Genomic DNA, 18,516 nt, shown 5'->3' on the forward strand with positions numbered 1-18,516 from the left:
CAGTTTCGGGGTCGTGGTTTGATACAAGTTGGTACAAGAAGTTATTTATTTATTGAACAGAAAGTAGTGTTGTGCAACATATTGCACATGTAGCTGTACATACTGTACAATAAGCAGTTATTTTTGATTAGAAATAGATTGTATAATTTCATGATTTGTTAGCAAAAACCGAATGGTCCGACTTTAGATTAAGTAATGATGATTTTGCTGCACAAAACAAAAACAACAGACAGACTGAATGAAAATGCAAATGTACTCTCAATGGAACAGCAGTGATTATAGCATTTCCTTGGTTACTGACATAAACAAAGCAGCTGCGCCTGTGCATACAAACACCAATCTAATATGCATTATATGGAGGTAAGAGGAAAAGAAAATGCCATGGAAACATTTCTGAAGATGGTCAGTTCCTCTCAGAGGTACATTAAAGCTTGATCAGCCGGGTGCAGTATTTTCTCCTCTACGGACTTCATAAAAACTTCACACAAATTACATTTTGGAAAATGATGGCTATGCAGTTTGTGTGCGATTCTGCAATAGAGATGGGCCAAAATAAAACTAAAAACAGATTCTGATTTATAGCATCTCTAGAAACCAAAACTTTCCCACACTGCTGATTCAAAACAAGCAGGCGGTTCTTCGAGCCCTTGCGTGCCAACACTATTCTTGTTTTGGGTTGGTGTGTAGATCGTCTCTTCTTCTGCTCTTTCCTGTTGTGACAGTTAGCAGTGCATTACCTGCTGCGCCCTTCTGGATTGATCCCCTATTGACTGACTGTATTCATCGTCTGACTGCATGAAATGAATAGTGATGGTTCGGGATGAATACATGTGCCGTTAAACCCCTAACATACAGTTTAGATAAATAAATTAGATTAAAACTTTCAGTGAAAATTAAAGGTATTGGAAACTAATTGAAAATAATTAAACTAAAACAAATATTAAAAACCAACACTGCTTGGCTAAACAGTGAACAACCTACAGTATAGTAACACCATGTCTACAGGCATGAGCAACACTACAGCCCAAAACTAAACAAGGGTGTTTCCTGAATTGAAACATCTTACATTGTAGGATCTCATAGCTCAATCTTATAGCTGCGTAAGAGAAAGAATTAAGGGAAAAAAGAAAAAATATATATATTCTTTTCTGTCTTAGACCACTAAAATTAAATAAAATCTTGTAAGTAGGGGCTTTCGATCTAGAGTTAAGAGTTTTACTACACTAGAGATTCACAAGCAGATCACAGCATTGCTTGTCTGCCATTTACATCATTTACTGTAGCTCCACTATGCTATGAAACTTCCATTTCTCACTGAAGGGCAAAAGGGATGCACTGGACACATTTGCAGGGAAGACACGTGCCTGTATTTTTTCTCCTGGATGGACCAGGTGTTGCATTCAGATTCCCCTTGAAAGTTGTCCTTAGTCATGCCCTATGTTTTCCTTTATTATTATTATAATTTTTTTTTACTAATACATTTTGATGAAATGATGGCCAGTGCCAAAGTGTCAGGCAGGTGCGTCTGGGGTTGATGTCATAAACAGTGGAGGATGGAGTCTGGCGGCTCGCTCCTCCCTTCAAATGTGTCCGTTGTTTCACTGCAATATAGGGTTAATCCAAATCAAATTAGTCTTCCCAGAAGTACAGTTCATTAACCTTGTGGGTCGCCTCATAGAAAATCAAGACGGTGAATCCATAACGGCATGTGGAATAACCCCCCGTCCTCTATCCGGCTTATGTGTGCGTGTCTGTCCCTTTGAACGGTTCTCCGAAGAAGGGTTCGCCTGAACGCACAAGCCACCAGAGTAAATGCGAAGTACTCAGGAGGACAGATCAGCTTTTGGAGTGAAAGAGAGTGAGAGAGAGAGAACGAGGGGGGACTGATTGTACTTTACACAGATAACACACATTCCATCTTCTCCATTTCCCTTGGGAATCCATCTAACAGTGAACGGGAAGGAGGAGAGAGAGAGAGAGAGAGAGAGAGAGAGACGGATGAAAAATGAGAGAATAGGGCTCAGACAGGGCTGCAAATGCTGGTGATTCACTTGAGTGGAGTTGCGTTTGGAGGCGGTGCGGGGTAGGCTGGAGGTTTGGGGGGTTGGGAAAGGCGGAAAGATGCTAGACAGGAAAGGCACATTGTCAGATATGATCAGCTCGGTTGGGCCCGGGGCCAGAGACATCTCCGCAACCTGCGTCAGAGCTCTCGGAGCACAGACTCATCCTCATCACCCTTCTGATCACCTGAAAAAACTCCAATTTCTCTATGACTAAAATAAGCTGTCGAGTTTGTTTAAGTCTTTCAGGTATTGTCCGTGTGATAAATGGGAATTTATTAAGAGGGCTGCAGGATGTGGGATTGTTTGATGCCTGTCTGTTAGCCAGATGCAGTAGCTGCGTTAGCAAGCAAGCATCTATGAACTTCAGACAGGTCTTCAGGAGGGAAAGCCATTTGTCTTCATTTCAAGGCTTTCTCGAGGTTGTCATCAGTCATTAGGACGTGTGGCACCTCTTGCTTCTGAACTCCCTGCTATTCAAAAAAGTAACAGTCATTTGTTTTAGATGTGCCATCTGCGTGATTCGCTTTCCCTCTAGCCTTGTCAATAATCATGTCGGGCTGACATTTATTTCATTTTCAAACTTCCTGAAACATCCTGCATAAAAAAAAAAAAAAAAAAAAAAAAAAAACAAAAAAAAAACAACGGTGCACGTCCGAAACAAATGGCATTGAAACAATAGAATGACCACATCATCGCAAGTTCACATCTGTGCAAATTCACAACTGGAGGAAAACAGCTGTTTTGCTACATATGAGACATCCTTAAATGGAGCAACGGGATGCTGTTTTTCAGTGGTGTTTAAAAAGCCTTCTGGTTATGTGCTTGGGACTAGACAGCAGAATAAACAAAACCATTGAGTCTCAGGAAAAATTGTTCTGAAAACTTTGGTAAAAAGACAGTTGCTAAAGATAATGGCTAGTACAGAGAGTATGCAGACCTGAGGGTTCTGTTTGTATGGAAACGTAAGTAATGCAACGCTGTTCTTTACAATGATAATGTTCTTTTTAATCGTGTCGAAAATCTGGAATTAAAGGACTATGCAGGGCACTGAAGATTATATGGACAGATAACAAAAAACAACAATTTTATGGGGCTCTGAATAAATCTACTGATCATTCCTGAATTCTTATTATATACAGCCTTATTATAATGCTTTCGTAGCATATCGTATTATATACATAGTGTCATGTTAAGGCTCATGTGACACTGAAGACTAGAGTAATGGCTGATGAAAATTCAGATTTGCCATCACAGGAATAAATGAGATTTGAAACTTATTAAAAACAGAAAACAGAAAACCAATGAGGAAAATACATGCTCTGTAATAATGAGAAGCTGAGAGGGGTTGGACGTGGCTTATTAATGCAATTAGGTTATTGAGCTCCCACCTCAATCTGCAGCAGTGCTTCTTCTCTCTGCCTCAGGATCTCCACATCTTCTTCACTGATCTCTGACAGGAATGCTTGTCCGTCACCCTCAATGCCCTCCCCTGCTCCGAACAATGGTCCCTCTTCAACCAGTTCACTGAATGAAGTCTGTAGGCTCTATCCACACACACAAAGAGAGATACAATTTCTTAAAATATTTAAGAGTACATATAATCCTCAGATTGAGCACTAGATGAGCTCAGCATTGATTTATATATATGTGCGTGTGTGTGTGTGTACATGTGCTGCGCGCTTTCCTATCAATAACAAAATAAACACACAACAAAAATGAAAGCAGTGAGAAAACAGCAGTGATCACAGTGATGGTAATATGTTCACTCAAGCGCCGCCATTCGGCACTCCAGACAAGTAAAGTGATGTCACTTTTATTTATAGAGCACTTTATCCAAATAGATTACTTTAAAGTAAGAAGCTTCACAAAAAAAAAAAAAAAAAAAACAATATGGAGTCAGTGTCACTTTAAATTAGAATTCCAACTTCTACTACAACTTCTACAATAATGCTGCTTTCCAGTGTGTTCATATTTTCAGTCGTAGTTGTCTGACCACCACAGACTAAACAGAGAAAATTTACATGCAAATTTACATGTTAAAAAAAGCTGAGCCCAAAAGCACTATAACGTAATTGCCATGGACCAATGGTAGTGTGGAGATGTTTACCGGCCAGACTAAACTTTTCTGGCAAGCATTTACAAACAAACTTAATTTTTTGCCTGCGTTCGTTCAAAATGACATGTTCTTCGGTTTTGCTTGAAGTATATAAGGGCATTAGGTTCAGTCAACTTTTTAAGTTCAACACTGGACAGCTACTTCATTAAAAAATAATTATTGCAGTTATTTTAACATTAATTTTAAAGCGTACCATAGTAGTATTTAATCAAAGGATGACTTTATGCTCATGCCCTGAATACTTACTGACCCTAAAACCACCTCTGCTCATTTACAGATATGGACCTGACTTTAGTGTGACTACTATATTAGAAGTAAGACCACTTTCCTTGAGATCCATTTGTAAGCATCGTATATAATAACAAAGCACTGACATTTTACGGCTGTGGAGAATATAATACAATGATAATGACTCGTCACCTTATACTGCAGCAAAATAATCACAAAAGAAGCCTCTGCTGCCTTTGTTCGTCATTTAGGTTGAACTCTCTGTCTGCCTGAAGGTTGAAGAGGTTGGAGTTGGTCACTTAGAGAGAGCCACATTGATCTGCTAATTTCTCAAATTGCATATGCATGAAATCGATAAAGGCCCGAGGCGTGCTATTATTTTTTGTAATGTGTTGGATGACTCACTGTATTCTTCCCTCTCAGAATTAACACATCCAATACATCTCGGTCCAGCACAATTCCACTCTAAGAACGTCATCTTCTTTGCACGTTTGAGTATCCCACTCATCGAGGATATCATTGTCTATTAGGTCATAGACTAGCTTGTAGTTGGAGTTTACTGACAAGATGTACAACGAAATTATCCTTTGTATCTTGGATGCATAATTTGCCCTGAAATTTTGTCTAAAATGTATTATATTACTTCAAAAAGTGCTTATTTCAAATTTAGAATATATACAGTACAATAAAATTAGCTCTGATTTTCTCAAAATCCACAAGTAATATACTATTGGGGGGGGGGGGGGTCACATTAAGTCATAGGATTAGCATGACTCATTCAAGATGGGATATTCCCAGTTTAAAGATGTTTATTTAGAAATGTCTCCATAATCCAAATTCTCTGGAGGATAAGGTGCTATTATTTAATGTACCTCTGATTTGAAGAGACTCATATTGCAGTAACTTTAATCAATTTTCCACAGTTTGTTCAAATAGAAGTCAGCAGTCTTTGAGTGATTGAAGCTGAGCGATGGTTTAATTATAGCAAAGAGCAAGTTATTTACATCAGCGGAGCCATTTTTTCCGCCAATCAATCCAAAGACAGAGCATCCTGAGCACATCTTGTTTCTCTTCTCTTGAAATGATAAGTCTCAGGATATTTCTAACATTTTGTTTTTCTTTTGTCAGAAGAGAAAAGGTTTAAACAATTACTTTTCTTCTCTAATTGTTAGTGTATGGTTTGCTGCTGTAGAAGGGGGAACTCTCACATTAACACATTCTGATTTTAATTAGCGCAGATAGCATAAAAAAAAACATTTCTACTATTTTTGTATGTTGATCCATATTGAGGGATGCAATGAAAGGAATGGAAAATGGACAAAGCAAGAGTTTGCACCCAAACTTAAATGAATAACTCTGAACAAATTCAATGCACAATAATTTCTTTAACGCATAAATTTAGCCTGTTATAGCCTGTTTTATATTAGTATTCAACTGATCAAGGAAATAAAATTCAATTAAAGAAAGAAACATAATAACAATATTTCAAATAAATTCATTATTATTATTTACTTATTTATAGAAACAGCTCCCATAACATTCATCACATTGTTATTTTTTTTTTATTCAACACAATGGGAAGTGAGCCTACCTATAAAAAAAATTACACAATGTTGAGAAATCCATTTAAACATATGTATTATCAAGAGCACTTTAATGAAAGCCTATGTGATTTTCTGTTCATAATAGTGAGAAATGCCCATGTATCATATTACAGATTGGCAGTGCTGATAGCAAACCCTGTTCTCTTCTATAAAAAAAAAAAAAAACCTCTGGCAGAACCTGGTGATCAAGCAACTCCTTAATAACATCTAACTCTTGACAAACATGTTGTTTGTTTTTTCGATGTGTTCTAGGCGTTCATATTGGAACTACACATCCTGTTTGATTGCTCTGGTCGGGTGTTTCCAGGGGGGATTGTAGAAGGAGACGGAAGATCAGAGACATTGCCGCAGGTGACAGCGTCTCACATAAAAGCAGCATCTCTAGAGAGTGACAGGTTGGATGGGAATAGAATAAGAGAGAATTTTAACAGACCTCAGACTGTAAGAGTGGAGCGTGTATGTACTATGGTGACATTTCAGCTGAGCCAATCTGAACTGCTGATGTACTGCAGGTAATATTGAACACAATTCCTATCATTCAGTCAACACGTTCAATCAACAGTTCATCCTTGAGCCGTCTGAAAATTGAAGTTTGATGGAATCTGAAAAAATCTCCTTCAGTGAGCATGAACATCACTAGGACAGTAATCTGTGATCATTTTTAAGACATCTTGTTTCTTCTCCACAAGATTTTTTTTTCAAGATGTTTTTTTTTTTTTTTTTTTTTGTTTTTTTGTTCTCAAAGCAAAACCCAGTTTAAAGATATCTCATGTTCTGAAACCTGGAAAAACTTTTGGTCAAAGGAGTTTACTCAATAAATAGTTTACTAATTTTTTCGTCTTCATGTCACTACAAACCTATATGACTTACTTTATTCTCGAAAATGAAAAGAAAAAAATATATATATATGAATATTAAATTAAATAAAGTTATTCTTAAGTCCCATAAAAAAATTGAACATTTTGAACTTCGAGCACACGTTTATTTATTTTTCTTGGTAATACTAGGTTTTGATTTATATGCCGTTGAATGTAATGATCAAGCTAGCTTAACAACTGTTTAAAAAACTTTAAGTCCACTGGTATACAAAGGTTTTTTTGTTATGTGATCTTCTTCTTCGGTTGTTTTTGGATCTTAAGACTCTCAACTATTTCAGAAGATCCATAACAATGGCCCCTAGAGTACAACAATGAAAACACAGGTTGTTGGAATAAACTTATGGCGGGGAGCCAATGCGTAATAAATAATGGAAATTTTGTCAATGTTGGTGAAAGTGTTAGGGATCGGTTAAAACTTTTTTTTTTTTTTTTAATGGCTGAACATCCCGTGTTTCGTATCACATTCATTATATGAAAACATCTGAAAGGATGATCTTTAATATTTCATAAGAACTACATAATTAAAGAAATATATCTTTGGAATGACATGAGGGTGAGCTAATGATGACAGAATTTTCATTTTTGGTGGAATTTCCTTTTAAATGTCTTGAATAAAGGAGGTAGGTCATGTATCTGATCTTGTGGATCTATATTATTTCCAGCTGTGATCTTTGACCACATTTTGACTGCCACGGCGGCACTGTCTGTACCACAAGCCTAGTGGTTCCAAACAATCTTCATAAGCAGACTGAGGTTTTTAAGTGTCATGAAGTTCTGACAGTCAGTATCTGACCTGCTAGAAAATGAAATGGTGAAAAAACAGGGGCATCAAAGAGCTCCTCATCAACACGCAATCACACACGCAGTCACACTCTCTATCTTACTGTCACAGGGATGTTAAAGAGCTCATGAAAGAACAAAGAGGAAGAAGTGGACTCTCTCTGAACTAGATATTAAAGCCCACTCACCTGTTTCCTGTCCTTTTGTGCAGGAGGAAGCAAGGCCCTCGAACGATCTGCAATTTTCTGTCAGAGAGAAGAAAAAAAATACATTAATATGCAAATACACCCAGACATGTGACGGCAGCTGAACTAAAGAGAAGTTCAGTGGATTCTTTTTCCACTGGTTTATATTATTTCTGCATGAATAGGCTGCACTGATACAGAAGAGGAGACTGGGGACTGTTTTAACACGACATTTCTTCGAACACAAAATACAATAAAAAGTGTTGTTCAGCACATGCTTAATAGAGTTATTTATTTGTAGAGTTATTTATTTGTAGACAAATAAAGGAAAGCCAGTTCTTCATGTGTACCTTCTGCAGGTCTCCATATTGCTGCAAAGAATCTGATAGCTCTGTCTTGAGTCTCGTCAGACGGAGCCTGTCTTGCTGCGAGGAAACAAAAGAGCATGATTTTAAAATGAAAACTGGCTCGCCATAACTTTACCAACTTTAGAACACATGCCAGTGGAATGCTTCATGATATAACCCAATAACACGGACTATACTTATATAAGGATGATTGTTCAAAAAACATATGAAATTGAGAGATTTAGAAAATATTTATTTTACCCGTGAAGACCCGCTGATGATGTCAGTGAGCTGTTTAACAAGTTGGCTTGTGCTTGTTATGAGTTTATTGGTTTGCTGCTGTGTGGAATGTCTGAAACAGAGGGAGAAAAACAAAAGGGGTGAAAAGATAGGTAATTGTGCTTTACAAACCAAAGAAAGAGGAATCAAAACGATTCATGAACTATCCCAAGGTGCAATGCTCTCCAAGTTGGGATAGGTTTACAACCTTATTGGATGGCTTAGGCTCAACCAATTAAGTACATCAATATCAATGACTGTGCGACAGAGGGACAGCATTGTGCAGTGAGGGACTGTGTGCCATGGCTGCAGAGCACACATGATGTCAGGAAGGCTTTAGGCTCCAGGCAGGAGTCAATCTGCCGCCCTGGAGGAGAAGCGAAGGATTAGACGTTGTGTACAGAGACAGCAATTCAAATGGAGGAAAGGTAGCACAGTACAGTTAAAGGTTTGCTGTACTGAATGTATTTATAGAGCAGATGAAATCATAAATTGGGCTTATAGAGAGCAATGTTTATGATTGCACAAATAAAAGAGAAGAAAGGGAAGCAGTAGACTATGTGAACACATGGCTGTCTGTTCCAATTTGCCCAAGGCCCCAAACCAAAAGGGGGCCCTGAAGGGTTACAGAAACGGTTCAAATTAAATAGACTTCATGTTTGTGAGGCATTCATGTTTTAATTGAGAATCAATTCCAAGACTTTGAACTGAATTTGAATTGGTAGCAAACATGATAATTGCAATTAAATGGAAGTAGACTTAAAATGAACGGAAATTTTCCAATTTCGAATGATGGCTTGACAAAAAGTTTTAAGAGTTTAAAAAGCTTTGAGGTTTTAAGGTATATATTCTATTCTTCCCAGAATGCATTACATGAAATTTCTTTGAACTGAGAAACAATTCCTGTTCCTGCCATTGTAATCCAAAATCAAATGTTACAGGCAATTCACTAGTTCACGCTTACATATAATTAGCTGAGGTATGGTATGCGTATTTGGCGTGCTGTCCGGGGAAGGGCTCCGAGCTCGGGAATTTCCCGAACCTAGAGTACCCCCCCTTCCCCGTATACTGTAAAGTGAACTTGAAGTGAGATGGGGCGGAGAGGGATGCTGATAAACCGTCAAAGGATAGAGGTAAGTCAGCGATATTTATACTGTGGGATTGATTACTTGATTGTGGTCCACCTGTGATGATTAGGCTAAGTATCTGACGCGCTCCTCCCGAATCTTCATTGATAATTACATTTCAATTCAAATTCACATTTACGAATCGAAAGGAAACAAAAATTGCTAAATTTGCCCATCCTTGCTAGTTTTGTAGCATATGTTTAAAATATGTACTGTTTTATGCCAAATAACAGAGAAATGTCAAGTTTAGGTGCTTTAGCAAGTCAAAAAACATTTGATGTGGCTTATTGAATCAATGTCTATTTTAAACCATTGACCAGTCAAAGCAATCTAGGGTTATGATAAATGATGTATGGAATTTCATGCACCCATAAACGTCCCTTTTGTACACTTCTATTTCTCCGTCTAGCTGTTTTTAATGCTAGAATGCTAGAATGCTTCATGTGTCAAGAGCCCTGGGTACATCAATGTCATAATCCATCTCTGGAAATGGGGCGAAAATAGAGGAAACACGGGCTTAAAAAGGCTAGAAATCAGGGAAAAATTGAGAAAATTAAAGATGTCAAAAACTTGAGCTTGGATATTTGCAGCTCTGAACTGGATGGAAAATAGAAGGGAAAAAGGGGTCAATGGGTCAGAAGCTAGTGAACAAATATATTCTCCTGATAGAAATTCCGTTTTCTCCTCATGCGTACCAAGGGGTTTGGATAAGGCCATTGATTTAGTGTCTGTGCCCTGCTTCGTCTGATCCCTTCCTTTAAAACCCAAACCAAGACCACCAGCCAGAGTGCCTCCTGCTCCCCAGAGATATGTACCAGTGAAAGTGGGGCCCAACTCCCACTCAAATATTGATTTAAAAAAGCGAGGATAGAGGAGAGGAGAGAGGCGTCGGGCAGAAATATCTCTAGTGCATTCGTTATGGGTGGGGGTATGTCACTGTCATTCTCAGTCCATGAGAGAGAAACGAGACCAGTAGAGCAGAAAAGCACCTGTAACAATAGCGGCAGCAGCAGACGTGCTGTGTGAACAAAAAAAGGCAAAGGTCCACAGTGAACGTTCTAATCACACGCCAGAGAATAGTCGAACGTGGCTGAGCAGTTCAACCATAAAGCTTGACTTTGGGCACTTCTTTTAACGTGATCAGTCTGTTTCAAGGCTGAACACGTGCAATGACTCACTCCTCTACAGTTCTGCATGCATAGACTTAATTTTACTGGCTGAGATTTTTGGAGAGACCATAGCTTCTCCTGCCTAGAAGTGTATTACATTGATGGTTAAAATGTAAAAAAAACTTTTTTTTCTCCCCTCCAGTAATTTTAATTTGAGAACCCCTCCTGGCATTGTTAAACTGGTTGGCATTGGGGTTTAGGGCACGGCTGATAGTGCCTTGTTGAATCATTCCCAGGAGTGGTGAATTAATAGCTGATATATACATCTCTGACAGGTCATCACTTCTCTATAAACTCGGTGAACAGTCTGAGTATTAAAATAAGAGTTCACTCAAAAATAAAAATAAATCATATTCACCCCCTCATATCATTCCAGACCTGTAAAACTGACTTTCTTATTGTCAGTTGACTGACAGAACTGGATAATATTCAACAAACAAACAGAGGCAAGAAAAAAAAGAAAAGAAAACACCTTAAGGACAAGGCCAGACCAAAGAATTTTCACCAATTGGAGGACGGAAGAAAGTCATATGAAGAGAAAAAAAAATAACAACCGGAAATAAACCTGTGGTGAGAGACATTTTTCTGTGACAAAATAAAAATTTAACTGCCATAAATCATTTTATAACTCAACAATAATGCCTTGGTTTACAAATAAAGCCCTTTGAAACATCCATGACTCAACCTCATTATATTGCACACTGTGATCCATTGAACACCTTCAATATGCTCTCAATTACAGCTTCCCGTGTTCCCTCAGTGGTAACATGTGAAACTCAATATGCCCTACACAATCTCAAGTTCGGTTATTACTCATCCCACATACTCAAAACCCAGCAGTTTATTACCCCAAACGCTGTTTATAGTCCGCATTTAGCATGTGTCTTGTCTGTAGAGTCAGCGGAGGAGAATCTGAATCTTCCTCTGCTTTGACTGGCTATGGCCATCATCAACTTGAAGCCCTAGAGAACTGAAGAGAGACTGAGTCACTAGCTGCATTTCCACTGTCGAGCTTAAACCGGGCGTGCTATAGTGGGTGCCAGGGCTTGATCGTGCATCGTTGGGGCTTCCTCGGGGCCAACTACCAGGGTTTTTGGCCCGACGAAAACCTTGGGGCAAAGCGGGCCAGCTGAGGCTAGATCAGGGGTTATGAACAAAGGTGGAGTTTCTCTGAGTCTGGAGAGCATCAGCGCTGCAGATCATTTCAGAAAGATAACAACTATAACACCAGCATTTTAAAATAAGGATTGTGATCCTTATGATTATGATCACCACACAAGGCAGAAATATTTATAAGCGATGTAAAACACTGTGCACACTAAACATTAACGTTACCATAGTAAACATGGTAAATGCAACCAGGAGAAATTATAATTAATTCTTAATGTGACGTATATAGGCTACTGTGGCTACAAATAAATAGAAACAGACTCAACTGAATAAGCAGGCTATTTGCATAAGCGTTTAAAAATAAATAAATAAAATATAAATACATTTATTTTTGTGATTAATTTTGAGTCCTGATAAATTAATTCATAATGATCAATGTATAATTTATTATATAGTAAAACATAGATGCTTTTGAATTCGAATATTTAACAAAGCATGCAAACAACTATTTTTTCATTATTATTATTATTATTATTATTATTATTTTGTATGATGGACATATTAATAGTCTAAAGTATAAAGAACCTTTTGTGGAACTGAATGACTCCATGAATGTTTTTATCGAAGCATTGATGCCAATAAAGAACCTTTTAACACACAAGCTAAACATGAATTTAATAATTAATTCAAAACTAATTCAAAAAAAAAAAAAAAAGGTATGTAAGTCACTGGAGTAAAAAGTGTGATAACTTGCCCCAGTCTCCCCCTGTGTGCAGTTCTGCAATAACTCACACAACTTGACAGACAAAAGTATAAAACTTTGTAATTCCACGCTGCCTTGCATAACCTGAATGATACAAATCGAGTCTCAAATCCTGACTGGTTACCTGGAGGTCAGACTATAACACAAAGATACTTGTTACAGTGACTCAAAAGCTACATCTCTCCCTCAGATGTGTGATGTACTGAGGTCATGCAGCGTCTATGAGGTATTTACTTTTGTGAGATTATATTTATTTTCAGACAGCTGTGTAAGGAACACAAGGTTTTTCTTTCGTAAGGTGTTTCATTGCATTGCAAAAGTCTGTCTGGGTCATATAGCCCAAGATCAAGTTAACCAAGAATTATATATGAATCATACTGCACCATGAATGCATTCAAAATATAATAAACACTGTTCTATTTTTTTTTTCTTTTTTTTTTTCTATAAACTCAGCTCTCTTTCTGTGATTTTAACAAGTCTAGGGATATAAAAATAACACCTATAATCTCTAACAGATGCAATATAACCACACAGCACAGACCTGGGAATATACCAATTTTCCATCTTGCCTTTTGATGATGGAGAGTTGTCAGCTGGTACTGTATGTAAGCAAGTGTACTCTAAGGTCTACCTTTCTTCTTGCACCGCATCATACTTACAACTTTTTTTTTTCTGTCATGACAATCAGCGTGTATCTTTTTTCTGTCAGCTGTGCATGATAATCAACACTGCTTTCAAGTGAGTGATACATAATTTCCAGCGATTGGGATTAGTGAAAGTCTGAGTAAAATCACTCTGCAAACATTAAATGCGAGCGGGAAAAAAAAAAGTACACAAATCAGCACACTCTCTGGATGGCCTTAATCACATGCACTGTGAAATAAAATAAGCACAATTTATGAGGAAAGCAAAACAGCAGATGTGGTTGCCTGAATCGTACCATAAAACATAGGCTACACTAAAAAATATTTTAAGTATAGATGTATATGCCATTATGCCCATAGGGAATGGACGTCCAAAGATTCAGGTTTTACAATTTAAGTACATGGCAAATAAAATAAACATGCGTTATTATATGTTGTCACCCCCACCATTTATAAAATAAAGGTCTCCACTTCAGTAGTAGAGCACTGATGAATATTGTGGTGTACTTATCCTGCACTCTTCGTGAAACCAGACTACCAAGTGTTCACAGTTGACTTGCCAACCGAGCAGAGGAAATGTAGGGTTAATGAGTAGAAAACAATTATCCCATCTTAGCGTGCCATTAAGCCCTGATCCCGACCTAGGGTGATGATGCATACCGAATCAGTCATGTTGACGGACACTATTCTGACATTGTCAGGTAAGGCAAAGTTTGTGCAGTGATGCCATACATAATCAAAAAGATGGAGACTACATATCTTGTGATGGCTCACAAAAGATACTCAATAAGAGGGCAACTGAAACTCTTGATTAGTTATTTGTGTGTGAGGAGTGAGTGTTCCTGGTGCATTTTTCATTAAGCATATTTGGCATGTTGGTTTTATGAATAATATATTTCACACTACATTGATTAAGGGGGGAGGGGGGTTTAATAGAAGTGAAATTAGCTAGATGAGTTTGCAAGTAAATTGCACTTGTTTTGCTTTGAAAGCTTGAGGTGATGTAAAGTCGCTTATAATCATCTGTTCATTTTCTGATTGCTCTGATTATGCATAGTTAACTTTGCATTTGCTTAGGAGACCAGACGATTAATAATACTCACGCTTGGTCTTCCACCAAGATTGCGTTACTGAATCATAACGTTACTGTCATGACTGATACTGGGTATGTTTTTCTGCAGAAATACAATATTACAATATATATGATTGCCTGTACAAGATATGAAATACTGAATATAATTTCTGATCTGCAGCCATTGTAAATACCTGCTATTTTTATCCTCAACATCATAAAATGAATAGTCAATGCTGGGTAGAGTCAACTCTCAACTCTTTTTAACACCACATCCACAATAAAATCAATGCAGACAAATGAATTATGCAATGCTTTTTTTTTTTTTTTTTTTTGTAAAAGATTACTTATACAAAGTAGTTCATTACTGATTACAAATTACATAATAGAAATTGTAGTTAGTAAAGTAATCTATTGGATTACACATTTTAGGTAATGTATTCTATCTACTTTTTGATTACTTTTAGATTACATTTGACCTAATTTTCCTTTTTTTTTAAATCAACATCATGAAGTGTATAAAGCATTGCATCAAGGTTTCCCAAACTGGGGTTTCCCAAACTAACAAGGTTTCCCATACTGGGGTTCCTGAAAGAACTGCAGGGGGTGTGTGAGGTGATGAAAAGCTAATAATCAATAAATTAACAAAAATGTTTAATTAAACTAATTCTGTGGATTGTATGTGTAATTATAGGCAGCTGCCTAGTGGCTGGAGTCTGCAGTTCCATAAAACTGAAAGACTTTCCAAAAGTATACAAGCGGTAAGAAAAAAAAATAAAAAATAAATAAATAAAAAGATTTAGGGTTAATCAATAAGTTATTAATAATTTACTGCCATTATGTAAACAATATGTAACCCAGTACTGTGAAGACCCTAAAATGAAAATTCTGGTCATCATGTTGTTTTCAACTTATATGACTTTCTTTCTTCCTTTGAACACAAAAGAGGAAGCATTTGAACGGTGCTGCTTTTTTCCATGCAAGGAAAGTCTGAGAATTGTGACTAGAGGCTGTGAAGCTCCAGAAACTACAAAAACTGGCCAAAAACTCTTACACCTTCTGAAGCCATACGATAGCTTTGTGTGAGAAAACACTGAAACCTTAGTCATTACTCACTGAAAAGTTTCACATCTGCTGTAGTTCTCAAGAAACCTTGTTCATGGTTGCATATAAAATTAATAAAACATGGCACGTTAAATCTCCATTAGTGGTCTACAAAAGAAGGAAATTCACAGAGGTTAAATAATGCCATAATTTCAAAGCACCTTTTCAATACCACCAACTACTTGAATGTAATTTCGGTCCTTATAGGCTTCTCAGCATAAGGTTCACCTTCTGTCTACAGAATCCTCAGCAGAAACAAGGACGGACTGTTTCTGTCCTCCACTCCAAAGACAAAGAGTGTCTCTCAGAAGCCCTGCATGCAGCAGAGCGGAATGTGTAATGCTCTAACGAACACAATGACAAACAAAGGGTGTGAACGATTAATCCACTTAGTTTTGCTGCGTGTGTGTTTCTATGATTACAAAGATGGGTCAAATTTAATTATCCAAGTGATTTTTCACGCACCACATGTGTACAAACACTTTTAGTTGTAAGCTTTTGAGCTAACACTTGAGATTAGGTCTGCAACTAGCAATTTCTTTTTTTTTTCAATAATCAAGTAATCACTTTTTAATATTCTAAATACATTTTATTATGATTTTTGATTATTTAATTATTGTTTTTATTTTTATTTTATATTAAATTGACTTATGATATTTATTACATGCTAAATTCTCACTTATAAACCATGCTTAACAGTGTACACACACACACACACACACATTATATATATATATATATATATATATATATATATATATATGGACCATAGACAAATGGACCATAAATAAATCGACAATATCTATGGTCCATTTGATAGGTGGTAGTAATGCACTTATAATTCTGCAATCTTTCTGTAAAGCAAGAAGAAGAAATGTCATTCGCCGGCTGAAGACGACGACGCAAATGCACTCATGACAGTTAAGACATTGCGGTGAATCAGAGGTAAAAATCGATGTAAATAGAGTTCAGTTTCTTGCACAGACTGATTGTTTCGCATCTTTATTCATCAACGTACCGTCACAAGCTGCAAGGTTTATTTATTTATTTATTTTTTTTTTTTTTGTGTATGTTTTTTTGACTCTCAAAACCGAGATTCCCATTCACTTCCATTATATGACTTACAGACTGCATTGGTTTGAGTTAAACATCTTAGTTTGTGTTCTACTGAAGACACAAAGTCATTTACATCTTGGATGTCCTTGGGGTAAGCAGATAAACATCACATTTTCATTTTTGGGTAAACTATCCCTTTAAGAACATTTTTATAGTTTAACTCATGCAACAAAATACCCACAAATCACAGAAAACAGTCTGTATCTTCTATTGCCAGCCTCTGAAGTCCACTCTGAGTCAGTGCATTTTTAGCACACTGGCAGTCCATATCTTGGCTTGCCTGTGACATTGTAGAGTGAGCAAACGTTTGTGTGTGTGTGAGGAAGTTTAGGGGGATGGGAGGGGTGCAGTCTGCTAGGGCCTTTGGGCGACATATCGCCATCTGGGAGGTATGACCCTGGAACTGCGAGGTTTCCGTGGAAACTGGCTGTAATAGAATCATGGCTGGGGTGCAGCAGAGGGCAGAAAGTGTAAGAAAATGGGTAGAGTCAGAGAGCAAGCGACAGAGAGAGCGAGAGACGGGGTTGCTGTCAAGTGTCCTGTACGGAGCAGCAGGATTAAACCTGGCAAGCAGGGAAGCACATTCAAGGTCAAAGAAAAAAAAAATGTGAAAAGCATAAGCTACAGTAAGTATGGTATTTAAAATGTACACCACTGTGGGCTGGTTTGCTCACAATGATATTAATGGACTTCCGTTGACTAATGAGAGAAGTGTTATTGTGTTCAATGTATTCCTCCTTAACACATCGCTCACGATGAGACAGATGAATAGTTCACCCAAAAATGAAAATCCTGGCTTCATTTGCTTCTCTTATGAACATTCCAAACACCGCTAGAACAGAAGTCAAGATTTACATACAGTGGATAACGATCACTTTGTATCATATGGCTGGCTTCATACAAACATATTTGACCAAGAAGGAGAGTGATGGGGTGCTGCGCCAGATGACCTGGCCTCCACAGTCACCGGACCTGAACCCAATCGAGATGGTTTGGGGTAAGCTGGACCGCAGACAGAATGCAAAAGGGCCAACAAGTGCTAAGCATCTCTCAGGGAACTCCTTCAAGACGGTTGGAAGACCATTTCAGGTGACTACCTCTTGAAGCTCATCAAGAGAATGCCAAGAGTGTGCAAAGCAGTAATCAAAGCAAAAGGTGGCTACTTTGAAGAACCTAGAATATGACATATTTTCAGTCGTTTCACACTTTTTTGTTATGTATATAATTCCATATATAATTCCACATGTGTTAATTCATAGTTTTGATGCCTTCCGTGTGAATCTACAATTTTCATAGTCATGAAAATAAAGAAAACTCTTTGAATGAGAAGGTGTGTCCAAACTTTTGGTCTGTTGTTCTGTATATATATATATATATATATATATATATATATATATATATATATATATATATATATATATATATATATATATATATATATATATATACATATATATGAGATATATATATATCTCAAATATTTTCACACTAGACTTTTCACATCAGCTAATGACTCAGGTGTGCTTGAGACTAGCTGTCCACAATAAACCTACACTTCATAAAATTCCCTACAAGACAAGACTGTAGCAGTACACAAGGGAAAGGTTACATGGTAATGCAGCTTGTGATATCATTTTGGCTCATAATTCTTTATTGTCTAGTGTGCAGTCACTTCATAAGAACAGTAGAGGGTGTAGCAGTAGAAAGACATTGCTGCTTATCTCATTTAGTTTTAGGCAGCCAATCTGCCTTAGGCTTTATAGCTAACAATAGATGTCATGTTGCGCGCGCCCTAGGGATGGTGATTCTTCAAGGGAAATGAAAACAACCAAACACACACTAGACTGTATTAGGTTTTCAGTACTTTCATTAACAACAAATGGTTGTTATAATTGATGATCGGCCACTGGACACAGACTGTGTAATGCATT

The 18,516-nt window shown here is 37.3% G+C and overlaps 1 protein-coding gene across 4 annotated transcripts in view; it reads right to left on the minus strand.

The window, feature by feature from the left end:
• LOC128030029 (t-SNARE domain-containing protein 1-like) overlaps positions 1–18,516 on the minus strand; it is a 94,697-nt gene that overhangs the window by 45,973 nt on the left and 30,208 nt on the right. For all 4 annotated transcript variants that reach the window (XM_052617497.1, XM_052617496.1, XM_052617495.1 and 1 more), the window contains 4 exons: positions 8,463–8,553; positions 8,205–8,279; positions 7,858–7,914; positions 3,452–3,607 (listed from right to left, as the gene is read on the minus strand). In XM_052617497.1, the coding sequence (XP_052473457.1) occupies positions 3,452–3,607; positions 7,858–7,914; positions 8,205–8,279; positions 8,463–8,553 (379 nt within the window). The remainder of the gene's footprint in view (positions 1–3,451; positions 3,608–7,857; positions 7,915–8,204; positions 8,280–8,462; positions 8,554–18,516) is intronic.

Source organism: Carassius gibelio, chromosome A16, assembly GCF_023724105.1.
Source record: "Carassius gibelio isolate Cgi1373 ecotype wild population from Czech Republic chromosome A16, carGib1.2-hapl.c, whole genome shotgun sequence".
NCBI classification, from domain to species: domain Eukaryota; kingdom Metazoa; phylum Chordata; class Actinopteri; order Cypriniformes; family Cyprinidae; genus Carassius; species Carassius gibelio.